The 22983-nt window shown below is 40.9% G+C and overlaps 1 protein-coding gene across 16 annotated transcripts in view; it reads right to left on the reverse strand.

Annotated features, from left to right (window-relative positions):
• The window catches only part of kif1aa (kinesin family member 1Aa), a 42732-nt gene that overhangs the window by 13827 nt on the left and 5922 nt on the right, over window positions 1-22983 (reverse strand). For 3 of the 16 annotated variants that reach the window (XM_035176823.2, XM_035176822.2, XM_035176821.2), the window contains exons 3-35: window positions 18968-19041; window positions 18650-18832; window positions 18472-18537; window positions 18208-18386; window positions 17389-17500; window positions 17040-17117; window positions 16827-16889; window positions 16714-16731; window positions 16510-16588; window positions 15942-16020; window positions 15591-15733; window positions 14666-14704; window positions 12879-13081; window positions 12171-12250; window positions 11824-11899; window positions 11119-11198; window positions 10224-10330; window positions 10041-10121; window positions 9729-9909; window positions 9472-9544; window positions 8571-8661; window positions 8325-8473; window positions 8053-8231; window positions 7316-7453; window positions 5082-5420; window positions 2521-2639; window positions 2334-2419; window positions 2124-2253; window positions 1125-1284; window positions 923-1013; window positions 711-829; window positions 562-617; window positions 234-449 (exon numbers count right to left, since the gene is read on the reverse strand). In XM_035176823.2, the coding sequence (XP_035032714.2) occupies window positions 234-449; window positions 562-617; window positions 711-829; window positions 923-1013; window positions 1125-1284; window positions 2124-2253; window positions 2334-2419; window positions 2521-2639; window positions 5082-5420; window positions 7316-7453; window positions 8053-8231; window positions 8325-8473; window positions 8571-8661; window positions 9472-9544; window positions 9729-9909; window positions 10041-10121; window positions 10224-10330; window positions 11119-11198; window positions 11824-11899; window positions 12171-12250; window positions 12879-13081; window positions 14666-14704; window positions 15591-15733; window positions 15942-16020; window positions 16510-16588; window positions 16714-16731; window positions 16827-16889; window positions 17040-17117; window positions 17389-17500; window positions 18208-18386; window positions 18472-18537; window positions 18650-18832; window positions 18968-19041 (3867 nt within the window). The remainder of the gene's footprint in view (window positions 1-233; window positions 450-561; window positions 618-710; window positions 830-922; window positions 1014-1124; window positions 1285-2123; window positions 2254-2333; window positions 2420-2520; window positions 2640-5081; window positions 5421-7315; window positions 7454-8052; window positions 8232-8324; window positions 8474-8570; window positions 8662-9471; window positions 9545-9728; window positions 9910-10040; window positions 10122-10223; window positions 10331-11118; window positions 11199-11823; window positions 11900-12170; window positions 12251-12878; window positions 13082-14665; window positions 14705-15590; window positions 15734-15941; window positions 16021-16509; window positions 16589-16713; window positions 16732-16826; window positions 16890-17039; window positions 17118-17388; window positions 17501-18207; window positions 18387-18471; window positions 18538-18649; window positions 18833-18967; window positions 19042-22983) is intronic. The other 13 variants (XM_035176829.2, XM_035176828.2, XM_035176827.2 and 10 more) reach the window with 8 other exon arrangements.

The raw sequence follows: 22983 nt of genomic DNA on the forward strand, positions 1-22983 counted from the left end.
AAAGATATCAGAGTTATATTAGAGCAATACTTAAGTAGAACTGATGCTTATTGTCACATCAGCTTGTATCTCTACATAAAAGTAACATGATGTGTTCTTTGAAATACTAATTAATCAATGAACTGCAATGTGGCATGACAGACCCTTGGCTTTTGTTTTCACTATGACAAACGCTTGATATCAAAAAGGTTTTCAGTAGCAGAATTCTCTTGGATTTGACATCAATAACCAACCCGGCTTCTGAGCTTTAATAACTGAACAGATCGAGAGGGGTGGTGCTGGCAACTGAGCGCGCTCGTTTGCTTCCAGTATGAAGGAAGCTGCCAAGCCAGCGGCAGACAGAGCATGGCCTGACAGCGAGTCCACCAGTGCACCATTGAGCACATCCGGCACCAGGTAGCGGATGAGATCCAGCGATTTCTCCCGGTCCGGCGAGGCGTCAGAGTCCACTGCTCACACCCAACAACATGAAGCTAAGATGACTAACTTACAGGCAGACCAGTACAAAGACGATGCAACATAATACATACATTGTACAATTAAAGTAGAGGAACTCTTTACCTGGTTTGGACAGAGGCATCACTCTTGGAAACTGTCTTCTGCAGGGACGTAATGGACTGGTTGTGGAAATAAAAACACACAATTGCTTGTCATTATGAAATCACAACAATATAGATTATGTCTTTGTGCAGAATACATTGTCATAGTACCTGATGACGTCTTTACAGAGAGGAAGGAAAGGCTGTTTCTGGTAGTGTCCAAACACCTCAAACACAATTGGCTGAGTTTTGATGTAGTCAACAAATGATTTAGTAACTTCAACAGCAATCTACAAAAACAACACAAGTGATGTTTAACTTCCTGACCTATTTAAACCAGCAACAAAACATCATGATGCAGGAGCTGTGTGGTTGTGCCTTACATTCTGCACATGGTAGAAGCCCAGAGGAGGGCCGCGGCCTGTGTTTTTTAGGGGTTCAGTAGAGAAGGCCTCATCGTGGCGGTGGATGAAACTGAAATCACATTATCGAAATGTAACAATTTACATATGAAACTGTAGAAGAAATGTGATAAATACTAAGAATCGTGAAAGTAATTATGAAAACAATTTGATGAGTACTTACTTAAACTGGCAGAAGATGTCAGCATATTCTGCAGAGATGCTAGACGCCTGCAGGACGGTCACCCTGAAGGTAAAAATGTTACCAATCCTGAGATGCTCCAGAGCATCTAGTGGCCCATCCACAGTGGCCTTCAGAGGATTCTCCAGCTCCTCTCCTCCAGCTGAGAGGAACAAACAACACAAATTAGATAGAGATTAGAGGTTTTCACAGGTTCACCCAAACCCAAAGCTGTGCGGGTTCAGATCCACGTTTTATACAGTCAGCTGGTTCCATGTCGAGTCCCGTTCTATCACCACAGGTCACGGGTCTGTTTAACATTATGTGTAATAATTGAGTGGACTTGAGAAGACCTGGACTTGGACATGTCAGACAGCAAGTCATGTGTGTGTGTGTGTGTGTGTGTGTGTGTGTGTGTGTGTGTGTGTGTGTGTGTGTGTGTGTGTGTGTGTGTGTGTGTGTGTGTGTGTGTGTGTGTGTGTGTGTGTGTGTTACAGTAGGTAAGACACAAAGTTTGGTTTTGACACCCTGTGAATCAAGGTTAGCCTGTTAAAGCAATCAGATCAGGCCAGTGTCACCTGACTGGTTTCAGGGCCAGCGTTTCTCAGTTCTGCACGGGTCTGGTTCCCAGCTTTCAAATAAAAGACAGGTCCTGGTTGGGTTCAGGTAGAACATTTCTGGATCTTTTCGGGTTTGGGCACGAATTTGTGGACCTGTGAAGAACTCTAATATAGATTCAAGCTTGTTTTCCAGGTAGCCAGCCATCAGTTGTCAGTAAACTCAGATGTGAATTGGAATAATCTGGGTAGGATCATCTCTGCTTTGGAGCAGTGTAAAAAATGTATTTCTACACACACACACACACACACACACACACACACACACACACACACACACACACACACACACACACACACACACACACACACACACACACACACACACACACACACACACACACACACACACGTCCATTCACTCATAAAATACGATTACCCTCACATGTGTTATTGTTGACCTCATCAGCTGAAGGTCCCATTTCTGAGCTCTGTCCCTCACCCTCCACAAAACGGAGCTCCTCCTGTGAAATCCCCGTACGGGACAGTCCGACAGAGCAAGATTCTGACTGGAACTGCAAAAGCAAGTTTAAAAAGAGACTAGTTAGTTGGTAAAATGTATCCAAACAACCTTCATATAAAGTTCTATCTCTACCTTTTCATATTGCTGATCCTCGAATGAGATTTTAGCAGTGCCTGACTGCCTCACTCCTGAGCCGTAATCGGGAGCTTCCTCATCCGCTGGAGGGAAACACAAAGCACCTTCACTTCACTCCCTCAAGAAGTCACACACAGTCTGTCCTTTGTCTCAACAAGAGTGAGGCTGAGGATCCGAGCCTTACCTGATATGGCCTGCACTGCCACCCGGAGGAAGCCCTTTACCTCTCCCTTCTCACTAACGATGGCCACGCGGTGCACGAGTGGAACCGGGTACAGCAGGTTACTCAGATAGACAAACGCCCTGCATTGGGATAAGAGAGAGAGAGAGAGGGAGAAATAATAAAAGATTAAAAACAGGCAAGTTCAGGAGATGAGTTACACTTGATAACGTTCACTGGACTGGACAACAGAACACAGAGCTGCAAAGCAACCAAACAGAAGCTGGGACTGCTCTTGCGATGGCCATGGGTGCCCTTTACTATCACTTGTTAGGGATTTACCTCACCGTCTACAAATAATGGCACTATTATGGTCACATGCAGTACTCCTTAAATTTTGTACTATACTAATGAAAGCTTGGTGAGGCTAAAGACCATATAAGTAGTAACAATTCTTTTAATTAATGAAAAATATTGGAAACTAGATCAATACTAAGCTGGAGAGCAAATGTTTTCCTTAACCTGAAATAATGTTTCTTGCTAAATGATTGTACTCTACTGCACTAACATGTACAGCTTGAACGTGCCTCTATATGAAAATATTACACTAAATATGGAATGTTTAGAGCCAATCATAAACACTAGAGGCAATCTAAGGATTAGAGGCTAGTAGTGACAAAGACTACATTTTACTTGAGAATATAAATTACAAATGTTTTTCCTTCTTTATTTAGCCTCTAGTTTTAAGCTACAATACATGACCTTGCAGTCAAAGACCACATTTCCCACGAGCGAATAGGGGTAGACATTTAAGGGGTGAGTGTAAAAAAGTGACAGGCTTATGACAAGATTGGTGAGGTGCGAATAAGGCATGCTCAGGACAAAAAAGGTGAACAAAATTGCTTCCAACCTACAGACTCAAAGGAATCAAAAGCAAATGGAACAGAAATCATCATACCGAACATGGCTCAGCTTGAATAAAAACTGCCAACAGCTTGATATATTGTATGCTACACCAAAAAAAACAATGGATGACATCAGAAATCAAAGAGCACCTCGCCCCGTGCTAATTTGTGCAAAACAGGGGCACTAGGTCATCATCAGACGTATTCAAGTAGAAAAAATTGACACAAAAAAAAGGTCAAAATGAAAAGACTTGTGCTCTGGCATGCCTAAAAGAGACAGCTGCAGTAGAAACCAGCTCTTTCATCTTGAGACTTTGAGTCTTCCTTGAACTGCACTTTGCTATTTGATGTTAATAAATTTCAGTCTCTTTCATGCTTATACCGGTTTCACAGCATGGTGGGAACATTTCGCTATGGGATCCTGGGTTAATGCGAATCAGACCTCGGTATACTCCATGAGACATGTCAGGGCTTCTTTGAGTCCATCCACTTTGAGTGCTTTGAAAAGCCACGACTGTACATTTAAACACACGATCGTGAGACACACACCTCAAGCAGCCGTTGAGCATCAACATTGCTTGACCTTTAATGGAAACAAGTGATATGTACTGACCCAGCCCTGGCTGAGTAGAAATGTGATATGAGTGAAAAGCATTTATTCTTGAATTTGTGTGTCAAATAAAAACAGCATAAAAATAAACATAAACAAGCATCTGATTGGAGGTTAAACAAAGAAAGCAAAAGATAAACCTTGAAGCCCAGAAATGTCTACTCCAGTGTCCACTCAGTAACATGGTAAAGAAACTAATATATAGTCGTTTATATTTGAGAGCATTTGTGTGTCAAATATCTGAGACACAGTGGCGATGACAACTGAGAGACAACAGAAAATAAGTGGATAGTTCAACTTTGCCTGCTAAGCAAGCATCAAGTTTTTAAGATTAAATGAATGTAAATCCTTAAATTAAGTATATAGAAGTTGTAGAAAATAGCTTACATGTCCCAACTGGACAGAAGATTGGAAACTAAACCAAAAAGCCAAAAGGGTTAAAGGGGAATTCTGATATTTTTCAAGCTGGGCCCTATGTTAATGTGTGTGTGTAAAAGCAGTGGCTACAATGTAACCGTATGGGGCAACTGCCTCAGTCCACGAAATGTCCCCTAAAAGTCCTTTCTTTCACCAAATAAATGGCTGAAATTGAGAAACTGAGTAATTTTTCATTTTAGCCTTTTATTGGTGAAAAGAACCACTTTTACTGGAGATTTCATGGACTGTCGCAGTTGCCCCATAAGATTAACTCGTAGCCACTGCCAATATGTCGTGGCTGCCGGTGGAGATAATCTACGTGAAGAATCCAAAAGTTTTGTAAGTGCCATTCATTTGCACACCCACATTTATAAACATAGGGCCCGGCTTGAAAAATACCAGAATTTGGACAGAAGATCTGCGTTTGACACCTAAGAAAAAAAAAACATGTGCTGAAGAAACCCTGATTCAGATTTTATGTAATCATGCACACACAATCCAGAACAGAGTGAGGACTTTGTGAAAACATTCAGCTGTACTGTATCTGTATTGTATATTAGGTTGTGCTGATGTCTATCAAGGGAAACAGACCCTGCGTCTCAGCGTGAAAGAGCTAGTTTCCTCCACCAGCATGCTCCTGAAACCTCACCAACCTTCCCACTACACTGAATAATGGTGAGCGGTCGTAAAAGGGATCCTGGCCTTCGCTGGAGCCTCGGCAGAGCTCTCCCTCATCATCATCATCATCATCATCATCATCATCACCATCATCATCATCATCATCATCATCATCATCATCCTCTCCCCCAAGCTCCAAGCACGGGTCGTCCAAAAAGATATCATCGTCCAGGTCCTCCAACTCTTCAAACTCCTCCTCTCCTCGACCCTCCCGCTGCGAGTCAGCCAGCTCAGTAATTTCAGAGGTGGAGAGGGTCGGGGATGGGGTGGGGTCACTCATGCGCTTGCTCATGCACGTCTTGAAAATAGGGTTTCTGGTGCGGCCAGAGACATGGGAACTAGGTTAGTAAAGTTAGATAGAGAGCACACACTCAAACAAGAAGGGTGGTGGAGCAGTGTATGGAGCGGCCCACTGCAGGAAACCCTCATCATTTTGAACCAAAATCTGTTTATGCTGTGTTTAGGAGTACAAACTGAAGAGTGCAAAACAAGCAAGCATATACTTCACTGTGCACGACCATGAGCCTGATGAATGACCACATGGACAGGTAAAGGCACCTTGTAGCTCACGGTTTCCAGGTATCATTTCCAGGTATCACAGGAGTCAGTTAAACAGACAAACGGCCCGGCCGCACTGGGTGCATGTGCAGCGAGTGACGACTGTGTCGCTGATCTGCAGCTTCTCACACGTCAGTTGCTCACACAGGGAGCTTCTGCTGCAGAGCTGCTACGTGAGGTATCTGGTATGACTACTGTATTTCCTCGAATAGAAGTATCTATGTACTCAACTAAATGCCTGGACTCTAAGATATAAAACTGTGCATCTTCCTGTCCTGCAATAACAATAAAAACCTTGTTAAAACAAATGAATGGATTCAGTCAAGAGAAACTACCATTTTCACGGTCTATTTTACTCATGGAGAACATAGGCGAGACCCCCACTGAGACGTGCGTCTCACATGGGCAGTGTGGCTGCTCTAACCTGATAACATGGGCACCAAAAAAAAAACCCATAATGCTCCACAATGCACATGTGTCACAGATGCATCCAGTGTGGCTCAGGCATTAGGTTGGGTAATCATGTTAATTCAAAACCCTTCAGATGCCAGTTCTTTCACTGATAGGAAGCGAGTGGCTGTTATATTACTTCACTGTGTAGTTGGTTAATTTATTCATAGATACGTTTTTATAAACTATCAAAAATAACCACATGACTCAAGCTGACTATTGATTTAGTGAGGTAGCTATTACAGCAGTTGTTAGTGTATCATTTTAAAATCAACAGCCCCCCCATTATGTGAGTACTGAAGCAGTACGTTTAAAGACTGTCTTTGGTTTTGTATTAGTATAACAACAAATACATATTCCAAAACTCAAATTTTAACTGAATATCTCTGTACAAATACATTGCATTGGATGTGTTGCATTTAGCTACATATATACCTCTATTACTCACTTATTAGGAAAGAGGTGACAAACAACGTATTTCAATGGGACATTTTTCACATTGCAGCCTGATATTTTTTGCTTGTCTTGCAGGAGCTTAATGACATTAAAGGCTTGAAATAGTAAATATTATGTAACAGGAGCATGTGACTATATGTAGGACCCATCTGCAAGAGAGAGTGTGAGATAGATAGGGAGAGCTTGGCAGAGAGGTGGGAGGATGCATGACAAAGTGGGAAAGAATGAAACTGCAGCCTCTGGGTAGGAGACCCAAAGATATATTGTTCTCCAATGCTTCACAGCTGATTTTTCCCATTTAGAAGCTTTAAGTGAGGTAGGCTTGACACCGACAAGCACTGACTGTCAACCCATCCTGTGTGATGTGTGATAAAGCTGCAAAGCTTGTGTCCAGTAGAAATACAGCAGATCCACAGTGAAATTTGAAAAAAGAAATGTAAGGAAGAAGCTTGATTCACTTGAAAAACACACAGAATTCAAAAATGACTTAAGTAATGAAAAGAAACAGTACATTCATTTATAATTAATGTTGTTGTTCTCTCCATCATTATGGTCCATCAGTTGACCACACGCACCATATGATGCATTACGGCCAACAGCTGCACATTATTCTGAATAGTCAAGTATGACAAACACTGGGCTTCTGTTTTCTCACTGCTGTCGTCCTTTGTGCTGTATTTAAGCAAATGAATGGCAGCCTGTCCTATGCATACACTGTATGAGGCCAGTGGAGTTCATCATTTACCTGCCGACCAGACGGAACCAGGGGAAGCGGTCATAAAAGGGGTCACCTCCAGTCATCACATTTTCACAGTCCTCAGTGGTGTTGTTGGGCACATCAGCAGCACGGTCATACATCTCTCTCATGAGATCGAGCCTCTGCCTGCAAGGATCAACAGCGATTAACACATGAAGTTATTCATAGGTGTGTTCTCATCAGCATGGAGTTAATGAGAAAGGCTCTTGCAGTGAAGAGTGTAGTTAATGTGAGTTTATTCCTCATAGATGCTGAAAACATCTCTCCTTATGCTACTGCTGTAGAAACATGCAGCCCTTTTTATTTGGTATAAAAATAATGTTCTTCTAGTAAAATAACCTGAAACAAGGTATTGCGCAGGTAAAAGGTAGAATTATCTGGACACATTAGAATGCTACAATGAAAAAATATTTCAAGAGTAATACGAAATATATCAGCCTCAGAAATAAAAAAAGACTTAATTCCAGTTTATGTACAGTGGATGTATTCAGATGCCTTCACTTTCTGCGCACTTTATTATGTTTTAGGTTTAATTGTAAATTGATCAAGTTTCCATGTTTGCCCTTCAAGCTACACTGAATATTGACAAAGCAAAAACATATTTTTAGATATTGACAAATTAATTCAACATTTATTCATAGATTAAAAAATATATATTTGGTGAGGTATTCCAAATTGCAGGGAAGGGTTTTGAATACTCTGCAACTAAATCCTAGCCACTGTACCTTAGTTTTTCTAACGTCCAATAGTGGGTGGCTCCATTCTTCTGATCCTGCACCTCCACAGCCACAATGGTGCGTGGGAAGTGTTGCTTCTCTCTTAATTTAGTTGCCTCTGGGGACAACAGGTCAGGAGGCAGGGGGGAGTAGAGAGTGTCTGTCAACAGCACAAACTGGAACTGGACCTGCAGGGACACACAGAGCATCAGTACGGTCTAGAAGTCCTATTATAGCATCAAGTCATAAAAGGGAGAATAAATCACAGAAACATGTTGGACCTTCTTCTTGAGTTCCACACTGATGGCGTTGGCCTCCTTAAGGAAGATAGCATTTCCCCATAACAGGTCACGAAGGGAAGTGAACTGGTAGCACCTCCACTTACGAAAGCTCCACACAGCTCTCTCTCTCTCCCTCTCCGTCCATTGCACTGTGAGCCACAAGAGTACAAGATCAACATTTGATGAGGATTTTCTTACCAAAAAATTTGTAACGCACAGGTGTGTGAGTCTGATTATTTTCACTACCTTCTTCCTCTAGCTCCTCCTCTTCTTCAGTAGCTTCAGGGTAATAACGGTCCACTTGCTTCTGAAGAGCTTCCAACTTGCTCTCATAATCCTAAACAGTGAATATGTATATAAATGTATATATAATGTAACGTATATAAAATGATGGATGACAAGACAGCTCCCCAAAAGCGAAACCAAATCATCTTCGCTCCCTGGAGCTGGCTGCAGTTTAGATCATAAATCCTGCCTCCTCCGTGTAAAGTCGAATTATACATCACATGCATGTTAATCAAAGATGGTCATTTTAGGTAGTTCTTATCACACTGATGTTCAAGTGTTAATTGTTCTTCTAAGTTTGGTTTTAATTAGTTATTTGATGCTATAACAATAAAACAGTGAAACATCATTATTGACACACGAGACTGACTCACTATTGGTCAAGCACATTTTACAGCGGGATCTCGATACCGCAGCTCCACACCATAATCACTGCTGCACAGACTCTGGCTCCAAATGGTGTCAAAAAGGCAAGATGGCAGCACTTGTATCCAGGATAATTTGCATTAATATTTATACAACGGGAGGAAGTGGAGGCATTGGCCACCTTTATATACAATCTATGGCTGTACCACATTAACAAGCCATTTAGAAAGAGAGGTCAGTTGAATAACTGAACTATCAAGTTGGCAAAACCATTTAAAAGGGACAAACACTCACACAATATTCATCTATTGTATGTAAACATGGAAAAATATCCAGTTTTTACAAATATTTGATATTTTATAACTTAACTCAGTACTTCTGAAACTATCATTTCTTGGCGAGATCTATTTTCTTGTAAATTCACTGATTCATGCCAACAGCACGCCAGTATATTCTCTGTGGTGATGATATTTGCAAAGCGTCTCATTTACTGTACCAGTCTTTGCTGTTCCAGAAGGTTGTTGGCCTCCTCTCTTTCTTTACGATACTGGTCCTCCAACTCCTGCAGCCTGCACACATAAACACCAATGAGGCTCGAGAAAGATGATGCATCATGTGGTGGCTATTTACCATAGTATTACTCTTCTTTACCTGCTATCCTACCTGCTGAAATAGGTAGGATAGAAGTCTACAAGATGGTGGTGAGACCCTACTTTCTACATACACAGCTGCCTACACTTTCTCCCAAAGTACCTCTGTCCCATCTCCTGTTTCATGTCAATGCCCTGTTTGTCCAGCAGCTCCCTCTGGGCAAAGGCCCAGTCCACAGGCTCAGCAGGTGTTTCAGCACAAGGGGTCCTCTCCCTCTCAGCCCGAGCCTGCACTGGGTGGTTGAACCGGAACACATGGCTCTTCCCGAGGATGATGCGATTTCCTGTGAGCAAATGAAAAATCAGAAAGGTGAAATATTAAAACATGAATATACACTGCAATGCAAAGCACTACAAAAGCATAGGGCTGAGTACAGTGCAGCAGGACTGGTCAAACTGAGGGAAGCTTACTGACCTGATATGAGGACAGTCGGCTCGGTCACTCTCTTTCCATTGACATAAGTCTCAGCTCCTTCACAGGGCTCGAGGACAACCACTGTTTAGGAACAGGGAGGAGAATGTGAGGTGTCCTGTCTGTCAGTATTAATCTCTCATGTACACAACTTAAATCCTGTGGAGCAGGACAAAGATCCCTCACTTTCTCCCGTTGGACCATCAGAACTGGTGAAGGTGCAGTGCTCGTCCTTGATGAAGTGGCCACTGAGGACGATATCCTGACGACTGCTGGCATCTAAACGCCCAACCCTAAAAAGACAAAAGTGAGGATATGAAAGCAAGTAATTTATGCTTTTCAACTGATAACTCTTCTTTTTTACAACATCTCAATGCTACCTCTTTGAAAATAAAATGTAAGGTTATTTAGGTATCAACCTTCTAATTCCACAAACATCTGTCGGTCTGTATGTGGAACGCATATCTCGCGAACCATTCATCTTACCAGCTTTGCACTTGGCATTTGTATTGTAAATTGCTCGAGAAAGTGCAGTGCTGAGTTTGGTTAAATTTGAACACGCAAAACGTTCAATATTAATAAAAAATTGAATAACAAGCGACCAAAAGACTGACAGACTAACAGTCAGGTGGAACTAGGCAGCATCCTCACAGTCTTTGGACTGAGTTGAACATGTCTTCTTCTACGTTCTCAGATAAACAACAGAGGTGGTCGGCAACTGGGTCAAACTGCAGGTCAAAATCGCCGCCAGATCATTTTGATGATTAGATTATTTTCATTGCACCACATCGAACTGAGACCGACAGCTGCAGGTGCTGATCTCCGTTATGTCACAGAATCACTTCCTCTTCAGCGTTTTGTCTTCAAAGTAAAAGCACAAAGTTGTTTTTTTGTTGTCATATTGAGCTGAGTCACAGAACTCATTTTGATAAGTGGTGAACTTCGAGACTAATGGTCAAGGAATAATTCTGTAGTAGCTTCAGAGCTTTAACACAGGACAAGAGAACAGCCCATTTCAAACAGGCAGGTTTAGAGCAGGCACTGCACTAGTTACCCTAATAAAACACAGTAAAATACCAACCTGGTGATCCCGTCTTTGATGTAGTAAAGCAGGCACTCAGACATCAGCGGATCCTCATTGAGGTTCACCAAATGAGGGGTCTGACACAGAACAAGAAATAATTTACTCACTGTAGAAATGGTAAATAACATTCAGTATGTAAATAATTTATAATCCGTATGTTATTTACAATGTAACATATGTACACTGTGCAGAAAGAGGGCAGAAAAGCCATCTCTCCCAGTAAAAAATCAATATCAGTTAAAACCATGCAGTCAGAGTCACTCCCTACAGCTTCACAGCATGGGTGTTTAATGGAGTCTCAGCCAGATGTTATAGGGCTGAAGGCAAACAGCCATAAATCACCGAAATGGGGGGACTGCCATTATCTTTTCCCCCATGTTTACACCCATTGCTGCCTTCAGTGCAGTTAGGGAGTGTTTGAAGAGAGAAATGAAGTAGATTTAACACTTAATGAAAAGTAGAAGCCCTTGTCTCATCTGTCTTGGCGGGGCTCCTATTGAAGTCAGAGCACTCAGAGGAGAAGCTTTGAACACATCCCAGCTACAAACCTCGTTGGGGGAAAACAGCCCCACTGTGTCGATAAATACAGGCTGGGGCATTCTAGGGCTATTGGACGGCTTTGGGGTAAATAAACAATGATTTTAGTCAATCACTTAAATAATAATAAAAAGATCACAGAGGAGTTTTGGAAGTGACTCCTACCTTCTTAGGGGAGAACACACCAACCGTTCCGCCATCTTCTCGCATTGCCACACCCATTTCTGCCAACAAGGCTTCTCTGTGGATGAAGGGTAAATGTTTTATACATAAGAGAAATAAAATTGATAATTGAATTCTATTATATTTCCTTCAAGATTCTCAAGTTATCTGACACACAGACTGGACATGTCCTTGTTTTTCACAATACCAGATTATTTCTTTCCTGTTGTCTCTCTGTCTTCATGAATTATCTTTTTTTCACGTTATATTCATTGGTTTTGGTGAATATTCTTTTCTAAGACAGTAACACATTATCAACAGTGATTTTGCTAATAAAATAAAGAATTAACCTTTCCATTCTGATGGCCTCTGTTCGGCGAAGTTTCTCTTCCCAAGTTTCATTGAGTTCAGCAATGATTTTCTCGGTTTCCTGATGTTTCAAAAGACAGTGGTGAATAAAGTCGTTTCAAGTAAAAGGGGTGTTGTATATTTCTTGGTCAAAAAATCCCATGTGAAGCCCAGAGCCAATTATGGAAACAAGCATTGTTTGTAAGACAAAGATGGATATAGCTTCAATATTAACAACAATTCAGTGAGCAAAGTGTGTGTAGATTCTCAGTGATCCAGGTCAAGGTATTTTCAGGAGTTGTACTTGGTTGGACATCAGAGTCATCAGAGAGCCACACCAGTCTTTCACTAGCATGAACACATGCACTGGAGTTTATTTTGAGTAAATCCCACATACACTGTCCTTCTGCTTTAAAAACTCAGTGAAACAACAAATCTGTGGATAAAAATAGGCCCCAACAAATGAAATCCTTTTTTTTTTTAGCTTTTTTCAATAATGACACATTAAAGAGGGGAGCTTCTGAGTTTGGGGTTTATGGTGCTGACTATGAACTTGCTACTGAGACAGTTGCAGTTACAAAAGCTTGGTGAATGACACTGGAAAAAGACAATATGCAACAAATAAAACACTTGAAATGCCCAATATGTCAATGGAGAGCAACACACTGTTTCAGAGCAGAGTGTGTTTGAGTGTGTTATCTAGTGTTCACCTTCAGCCTCTCGATGGCCTCCTCGCTGCCTGGGCTGAACATGATGCGGTCGTGCAGACTGGCAATGGATCCAGCACGGCTGGACAAGGCTGAGAGAGTCGGAGAGGGACTCATCCCCGTCATGGCATTGGTCACTGTGGAGAGATCATCCCTTTGATTCACAGCAGGGCCTTTATTGTTATTGTTCTTGTGATCGGATACGTCTGTCGGCGGGGGAGGAGGTGTGTACAGGAAGTGGGGTGGGGATAATCGATATTGGAGGGATAAAGAGATGGAGAGAGGCCGACAGGTAAGGAAGTAAAAAGAAGGGAGAGCAGAAGAAAGGACAAAAAGGAAAGAAGATATGTCGCTTAAAACAAATCTAATTCACAGAGAGAAATTGTAACTGCTAGCGTACAAGCAAGGGCAGCGCCAGTGGAAAGCCACACGCAAAGACGACCAACTTAAAAGATGCAACAAGGAGGCCATCCAGCCATGACCAAAGAAAATGCAGCTATTGTACGACAACATCAAGCAGAGCATCAAATGCAGGATCATTCAAAAACAAGAAAATGCAAAAAGGTCATATATGTATATAAATACTGTTCATCTGCCATTTGAGATAAAAAAAAATCTAATATGAGACCAAGATTCACTTGCTCATTTCCAATCAAGCATCTTAAATAAAATTAGTCATCGGTATGGAAAATAAAGTGCGCAAGCCCGTGTGCAGGGACACAATGACTCATTCGTAATAGGGTTGGGTTTCCTGCAGAGAACATTGGGAAGCCAGAACTCCCAATTAAGATTATTATCTCAAAGCAGCGAGATGCACTTGATGCTCAGTGTGCTTCTCTAAAATCAGCCACATCAGACAAATTACTGAAGGCACAAATCCATTTCTCTGCCAGTGAACCATACACAGTGATGAGTTTGTTCACATTTACTAATCATCGTTAGTATGTGTTACATAATGTTCCCTGTTTTATGTTCACTGTCTTATCGTAGCCTTGTTGCGGCACCTCGAAGGCCTGCGATAGATTCTACAAAATATCAACCCTGCTGCTGCTGCTATGGCAACGCAGAGCAATAGATTGGGAAACTGTATCACACCCATCCATCTGGACAGGCTGCTGCCCGCCAAGATGGATCACACAATATCGCCTTCGCAGTGCAGTTAATGAAGTCGTGTGCTATGGAAAGACAGTAAAAATGTATGGCTTAATATGACATGACGACCTCACAGATCCAACATTATGCAAGTGATGATGCTCTGTCTGTGACTGAAGACTGCATTATCATCCTATGTTAACTGCACACTCGCAGCCCCTTTATGGCTGCCAACAGGAGGTGACAGAGCCAGACAGAGCCTGCCAGGGGAACAGGAGGCTGCAGTCTCTACATCAGGGAAATTAAAGATAAAGGGGATGGAACGTTTCTCGTTATACTGTACACAACCTCCCATGTTGTGTTCTATTTTATGCTTTATAAAGAGTTAAGCTCTGTCCCATCACAGCTTGGAGGCCATGCACAAATCTCTACAGCACAGTGACAAGACATATGAGGACCTTAAGATTAGAGCGAAATTATAAAGTCTGTTTATCAACCTTAGACCTGTATGATGTGATATATACTGCTTTACTGCTTGTGTTTCATTGTGAATGGCCTAAAACATTCTGCTCTATTCCTTCCTCATATTGTGGCACTGCAGAGAACACAGAAAAACTACTATTATAGTGTCACAGTAAGCGCTGATGATGCTAAGCTGCCGCACGAGCAAAAGCAAGAGTCAGAGCCAGAAAACATACATTTCAAACCCTCTATCGCAGGACCAGGCCCTGGATATTCTGGGAGAAGAGAGAGAGAGAGATAGATAGATAGATAGATAGATAGATAGATAGATAGATAGATAGAGAGAGAGAGAGAGAGAGAGAGAGAGAGAGAGAGAGAGAGAGAGAGAGAGAGAGAGAAAGCGTAACACCTTTAGATGAAAATTATCATTTATTTAAACATTCTCTTATTATTTGATGAAGACCAGAGCTGTGCAGTCAGTATAAATAAATATCTATTTGGCTTCAAGGCTCTCAGTGCATATAACACATTTTCATTTTGTGATCTCTTCTCGCATGTTTGTTTAAACTTTAAAGCTGTGTCCCGTGACAACATGAAACAAAATGTCTCCTTCTAAGTGCCATTCTAGAATTGGTATGTGACCCATCCTGTCAGTGTCACAGAATGAAACGAGTGGGATGTTCCGTCCATTTGAACTATTGTTGTTTCAGTTTAACTCCATCTAAAGCATACGGCAGAGCCGGTGGAGCTATTACATGGCTGAATGCACAGAAGTAGAGCCTGAAGATGTGTATGTTTTTTTCAGCCTTTTAAACATCAAAGTCTGTGAGCTTGTCTTACCAGCTCCAGAAACCGAGCAAACAATTTCTATTCTAATCTGCTCGTCTCCATGTTTGTCTTCCCACTGATGTATTTTGGCACTGGTTCTTATTTTGTTTCATGTTCTATCTGAACACATCTGAGCACCTACACATTGTTTGTGAGCACAGGGACAACACATGTGCAGGTTGTGAGGGGAAGTGTTAAGGTTGATTTGAGGTTTTATCATTGAGAGGAATGTGCCTGCTTAGAAAAGAGGTTTGGAACCACTGCAATCAGTTTGAAATTGATCTTGAGACAACACCAATGACCCCGTGATGATTCCAATAAACGATTCCTTACTATCAATGATGTCACCCAGGCCCTGGGAAAAGAGGAGATCTTTCAGACGAGACACCTCCTCCTTCAGCTCGCGCACCAATCTGTTGCTGGGATCCTCATTGATGACGGCGTTGCAGCGAATCTGTTTGGCGCGGTCTGCGTACCTGTGTGTATGAGGGAAGCATCACTGAGCGACATAGTGCACATTCACACTGCAGCTGCATCTGGTGAAAGGTGTTTGACGTGTGAAAAAAATGCAAGCTGCTGTAGAAAACGTGTATTATGTAACACTTTGCCCTTCAAAGCCACATTCATCAGCTGTGTGGGAGGGAGCAGATGCAGCAGAGAAGATGTTTGGTGTCTGTGTCCTACCTGAGCGTGCTGAGCGTCTCGTCGTAGTTGATGTCAGCTGGACTCAGAGCAGCAACCATCGCAGTACGAGAATTACCCCCTGACACAACACAGAATCATCAAAATATTAGCATGTCACAGAGAGATTATAGCTGTCTCAATTAAGGAGTTCTAAGGCTGCAACTAGACTGTCCCATTTTGAAAGTTCCTTCAAATGTGTCCCTCCCTCAGCGAGATATGAAGACTCTAAGGGGTGGATCCTTACCAGTCCAACCTATCCAAAGATTAATTGCGCTTCAGACAAACCGTTTATTTAAAGAGGCAATGGTGCCAACAAGTCCATTGAGTATCAGGCTTCAACTCAACTAAAAAAGCTAACGGTACGCATGTTAAAAAACCAAGGAGCATTATAACTTTCTTATCGTGTCCAACTTCAGCTCTGTTGCTAGGCAACAGCAATAAGGGCGGGACGAGCTGGTGAAGCAAATCATGGAAATCCTCTATAAACCAGAGCGACTCGTTTTGATTCTGCCTTTGAGGTCTATGTGGCCCACAGGGAGGCGGTCTTCTTTGTATATTGTGATCTTACCTAAGTTTTCTCTCAGCAGCCAGGTCAAAACTGAATCTCTGTAGGGGATGAAGCTTTCAACTTTTTTCTTCTTTTTATTCTGTAAATTAAATCAAAACATATTAAAATCTAAATCTATTTGTGAATTAACACATTAAAATCTAAATCTTTTTATTAGTATACAGAAGGGAAAACAATGCATTCAACATAATTTATACAAATTACCTTATTTGGCCCAGTGTCCTAAAATGAAGTAGAAATAGAAATAAAGTTAACTATTTATCCTATATAATATCTGCTTTATCTTACAATGTCTAATACATAGATAGCATACATACCTCTGCCAAAGCAGAGATGACTTTTCCTAGTGTAGTGAGAGATTTGTTGATATTTGCTCCTTCCTGTGATTGAGCAAAAGAAAAAGAGAATGATATTTACATTATAGATATACCAAAAAACCTTTCAGGATTTAATTATATTTGTTTTCCATATAGGAAAGTAAATGTGAGAGGTTTCGAGTGTGTAAAATGCAGAGGAGAAAATATTTTCACCTTCAGCCTCGTCCCTGTGGCTCCAGTAGAATCTGCTCTCTCACTGCCGGCCAAATCCACCAAACTTATTTTGCTGACCTACAACAGAAATCCCAAAGCCCAAATTTATAAAAATGCAACACAATAACTCACAATGAAAAATGCTAAAGCTGTTCATCTTAGTTGCAGAGGCAGGTCTCATTAAAAAAAGAGCTTTACAGTGTTTCCTTATCATGATGACCTTCAAGCGATCATTGATTTCCAATTTGCGACAAGATTTAATTCATTGCAATCAATCGGCTTATAGATAAGCAGTGGTAACAGATCGATGTTAAACGGTTTCACAAAGGATGTGATTAATCTTCTCTACCTTCTCAGAGGTGTTGTCCGTCCCAGCATCGAGGCGTTTCTGAGTGAAGATGATGTTAAAGACGGCGTGAGAGCGGCTGCTTGTCTCGTTCATGTTGGTGGCTGCCACAGTCCTGTACAGTGAACACATTTTTATCAGATAATGTGACATGCTGTTTGTTTGCCTCATATTTACCCAACAAGGAGGATCTTGTCATGTATGTGCAAAATGACCAGTCTTTAATATTAGTACAGAAAATACATGATGAATATAAAACAAAATTTAAATACTATTAAAAGTGAATAAGGTTGAATTGAAATAATGAAATTAGCTGAATCAGTGTATTTCAAAAAGTCAGAAATTTTGCACAACGATTACTTCTTCCCCTTCATCAGAAATGTATTTGATTAATTTGCTACAACAAATTTATAGATATTCAGATTAGTCATAATAATAATAACAATAATAACTTGGATTGATATACTGTAATTTAATAAAAGGAAACACGCTTTTTAATGTACTTTCTTCTGTGTTTTAACCATTTCTCTTCTTATAGTGTTGTCTTTGTAATTTGCGATGAAAAGTGCTCCATAAATACAGATATTATTATTATTAATCGTAGAAACGTTAGCTGGGGCTAGTTACACTAGTGGTCAAAAGACTTTGTGAACAGGTCGGTTGGGACATAGCAGACGCCGGGAGAGAGTTCCAGAGGGTGGGGGCTGCCACCATAGGTTTTCAGGCTAGTACGGACTGTAGGTTCTGGTAAGGAATGTAGCTTGACAGCCAATAACTAAATATGGGTTGCTTGTTGATAAAAAACTGAGTGAGCTCCATCACCTGGCTTTGTTGCCAGAGTCCATCAGGTCCTGGATGTCGTTGTAGGAGGTGACAGCCAGCTTGGACAGGTCCTCCACGTAGGGTCCCATCAGAGGATGCTCTCTTACACGCAGGTGCCCTTTGTTTTTGGGGTTCAGCAGGTCTCGCACACGCTCACAGTAGATTTCCATGTAGCTCACCTGTACAGACACATAATGTTAACCTGGAAGTGATGACTTCAGGTTTACTATAGATACAGGGGAATGAGGTGACACCTGTCCTTACCTCCACAGAGTAGGACATGCTGTTGTCTGTATTGTAATTGATCTTATTGAAAAGATCTTCACACAGCTGGAAGAGAGAACATAATATTATTTCCAAAACTGTATCATCTGAGGAAAATTCAGAAGTATCTTTCATTCAACTCATTATCAGTGCTGGTCATGTGATTACAAAACTCTACCAAAGGAATTATTCCTTGTTGATCCTTGACATCCTGTTTCCCCATCATGGTGTAGGACTTGCCAGAACCCGTCTGACCGTATGCAAAGATGCAGACGTTGTAACCCTCGAAGGCGTGTAGCAACATTTCCTCCCCAATGTCTCTGTACACTTGCACCTGAGAGGCATAATTGACGTCCTCGGGCTGTGGACAGAGATCGATAATCACCATTGTAAATCTTGGAATTCCATTGTAAACCAGACACAAAGTGATCCACAGTAAAACAAATGTGTGTGTTTGTTTTTGTGGAGGCGTGTGTGTGGGTGCAGGAATAGTTACCCCGGTGTGGGACCAGTAGGAGTAATCAAAGTTGAAGCTCTTGTTGTCTTTGGCCTGCTTGGGGTTGGCGATGGCTGAAAGACAGGACAAGGAACATGGGGTCAGTGGGAGAGCCCCACACGTAGAACTGTAGCTGAGCTGGGTCGGTGTCATGTTGTGCTAAAAGAGCTGAAAAGGCCTTTGTCGCCTCTTTCTTCTGTAAAAATACTCGTCTTTAGCATCTAGGACTGCTTTGGAGAAGCACATTATGGCTAATATTTATCTTTCATTATGGGTTTATATTGCATGTTTACTTACTGTTGTACTGATGCTTCTTATTTCACTAGCGACATGGCAAGTTTCTCCCTTTGTGGGACAAATAATCTTTAATCCAATTCTATCTTATCTTCTTAATGCAAGAAAGCCAAGTAAACATTTTCTTCACTGAGTGCAGTAACATGGAATCCAATCATTTTATGCTGGTGTGAAATTAAAAATCAAGAATTCTGAATCTGTTTACACATTAAAGACATTATATTTAACAAGCTCAAACCAGCCTCAACCTACAAGGAAATACAAACAGTGAAATTTTTCTGACATGACAACATAATTTCCTTTCATCTTTTGGACTTAAATTGTGAATCTAACTCTCAACATCTAAACTTGCAAATGCATGTACAGCTGAGATGCAGATGGCTGTGTGAGGCTGTAGCACTCACAGAAAACTAAATTGTTGGTTAAAAATCTATCCTTACTTCCGGCTTTCAATTGTAAAGTTTAGCCTAATGGTGGTGCATCGTGAAAAAAGCCATGTTGTTTCCAACCAGGATACTGTAGCACAGTGGCCATTTTAGGACAGCTCCGACTCAGCTTGTCAGGCTCATCTTTCAACAGTGGAAGCACAAAACATCCACCAGCCTTCAGCTGCACGTACTCAGGCTCAGTTATTCTCTTTTAGCTCTATGAAAAAAACCAACCTGTGTGAAATCTTTTAATATTCCTTTTTAAGCTCTAGGTGTTCCTGTGTCCATCACCTGTACTGTCAATCAAAGGTGTCAAAATGAGTCAAATCTACTCACAAATAAAAAAATGTCCCAATAAATAGTTAAACTTTCTGTCCCACAGATTCAAAGCCTACACTATGACAGTGTGATCTGGTAGACTTAGATACCCAGGATGACCAGTGATAACTCAAAAAAAGTATTTGCAAATATATTCAATTCAATTTTCAATGCAATTGTATTAGTCTATCACCAGATCATAACATAATGATGCCTATAGATATTAGAACTAACTCACTTAATACATCTTTGTCTGTGCTGTGACCCTGTACAAATGAATTTGAGGTACCTATTCATATGATGATGACACATCTTTGTCTGGTTCATCTGTTACCTGTTACTGTCATTGTATTTAAGAGCTTTCAGGCTTCTTACTTAAGAGTAGCTGATGCTAATAAAGCTGTATTAATACAGTGTTAGCATCTGGAAATGTAACAGTTATCATTATTTTCAACACATAACCTAAAAGAAAACACATGTCGTGTTGAAGAATACATTTTTTGTTTTAGAACTTTTTTCTGGTCAAGATGTTTAACCTCTGGAATGAGAAGTTTTATCCAACAATAGACATTTGAGCCACACATATTATATCCTTGATGCAGAAACAGTAGAAACGTATTAGAGACAGTAAAAAGATATCTGAGATTTGGGGATTAAAAGTTTTAAATTTACATGAATAAAAGTCATAATGTTATGAGAATAACATTTTTTAAAAGATAAGCAGCTAGGAGAACCTGTGCTCGCCAGAGTTTCACTCCCTCTGGATCCAAAATCTTGAACCAATTCCATTGTTTCTTGAGAAACTACAAAATCCCTTTGAATATCACACAGATGTATCAAACGACCACTGCCAAACAGTCGACCACTGCCAAACATTTCCTCTTCTACAAAAGAGGCAATTCCATAAAGTCTGCATGTTTTTTTCTTCAGAACAGACTCAGTTACTTGCACAAAAAGTACTAATACTAATACTATTGTAATATTATGACTTAATTCTATAAAATCTCAGATATTGTTTTCCCTTTGAGTGTCCCTAACAGTCGTAGAAACGTCCAACCAGAAATAAAAAGCTTGTGTGATGAGATGTGAGGCCCTACTGTCTGTTTTCATTCTCATCTGCAGAGACATTTAAAAAAATATAGTTTACTCTACATAGTTAAAGATGAGTAATCAGATACATAAATGCAAATTACTCTCTTTTCTAATGCCTCTATTATACTTAAGTACTGAAATCAAAGGCTTGTTATATGAACACTAAAGCACTTGGTGAACACACCCAATATATCTGGTGAGATCTGGTGATGCAAGCTATGAAAATGCTTCCTCCAGGCTCCCAGAGCTCCAGACACTACTTTCTCTGCTAATGCAACTTCGATCGATAACAGAGGAAAAGACCCAGGGCTAAGTACACGCCCGAGTGTACACATGCTTATTTCCTCTTTGCACTGCTACTGTGTTTCCAGCTATGAAATGTAGGCCAGCGAGGTTGAGCCAGGTTTCCAGTTTCAGGCCCATTCCTCATCCATTCCTCCAGGCCCGGTTTACTGGACAGGTCCAGGAATATGAACGTATAGATGCTCCACAGCTTTCACACTGTGCTCTGTGATCTGTGTCTATGTCCTGTATCCAGCACTTAAATACATGAGGTTTGCTGCTAACCACTGCAGCTACAAAATCAATTTCACTAATCAGTTAAGATGTTTTCCACACTGATCACTTCCCCTGCTGTCTTCAGCCACAAATGGCCTTCTACATTAATGTGCCATGACATCACACATAATAAGGAATTCTAGTTAGACCTAAATATTGATTTAGAATCTATCAGCAACCAAGAAATGGTTATTAGCTGTGACTTCGCTCGTCATATTTGTGTCTTGCTGATGGCGTTAACCCTTGTGACTGTTTCCTTTGAACTCTGGTGTTGAAACTTTACATAACAGACACTCGGCACCTGTTGTACCTGATCAATTTCCAAACAATAGACCGTTTCTACAACACGTTATGCCTCTATATAGCATTGTGCATATAAGAGTACTTTAATAAATCTTGATATAGGTCCCTCAAGGTTTTAGCTACCATGTGGTGAAACATCAAAGGGTTTCGTTAGATTTCCTGGTAAATAAAACTGACCGAGTTCAATGAGATCTGAATATAATCCATTAAACAGAATAAAACCATAAAATAAACCAATTTTAAAAGAAGATGTGTACTACTTTATCAAACCTAAACCCTGAAAGAAGAACCTCAGTGGGACAGTAAAACAGAGCAGCATCCTCTCATCGCTTACTCAATTTTGACTGAGCTATGATTCATACAAGAAGAGCCCCCACCCCTGGTTCCGGAAAGAAAAGTCCCTTGCTCTCAGATAAGGTAATTACTTCAGATTGGCAGTTATTGGCAGAGGGTTACCATGGTAGTACTGTTTTTTTTAAATTGCACTCAGTAGCAAGGGTGATGCTCTCAGTGGGTCACAGCTTGTGTGTCAGGGTCATATCCACCTGAGGTCAGTTTCAGCTGAGCCTTAAGCACAAAGAGCATCTGCATCATACTCCTCTTTAAAATCTGTCTTCTCTTTTTATGATGGAAACACTTGTCAATAGCTAGGTGCAGAGTTTATAGATGATGTCAAGTCTGGACGCCACGCACGTCACGGAGGCCAAATATAATTAGACAAGTCACGACAGCACCTCTGTCCTCTGATACCACATCCCCAGAGGTGGTAAGGAGTGTGTGCACATATCTGCTATATCCACACTCGTATCAGCATGATGTTGCATTTACTGGCTTCTGCTGGTGAATTTAATTGTAAAGCCCTGACTTATCTTCACAGCAAATGAATCAAACGTATTGAAAAAACAGATCGATGAAGAGTCATTAGATTCTCTTCAAAGGTTTGTGGCTCTGACCTGATTTTAAATGTAAAATTTCAAGCTCATTGTTGAAAAACCTCAAAATACGATTTTTTCTATCAGAGAT

Source organism: Hippoglossus stenolepis, chromosome 14 (genome assembly GCF_022539355.2).
Source record: "Hippoglossus stenolepis isolate QCI-W04-F060 chromosome 14, HSTE1.2, whole genome shotgun sequence".
Classification (NCBI taxonomy): domain Eukaryota; kingdom Metazoa; phylum Chordata; class Actinopteri; order Pleuronectiformes; family Pleuronectidae; genus Hippoglossus; species Hippoglossus stenolepis.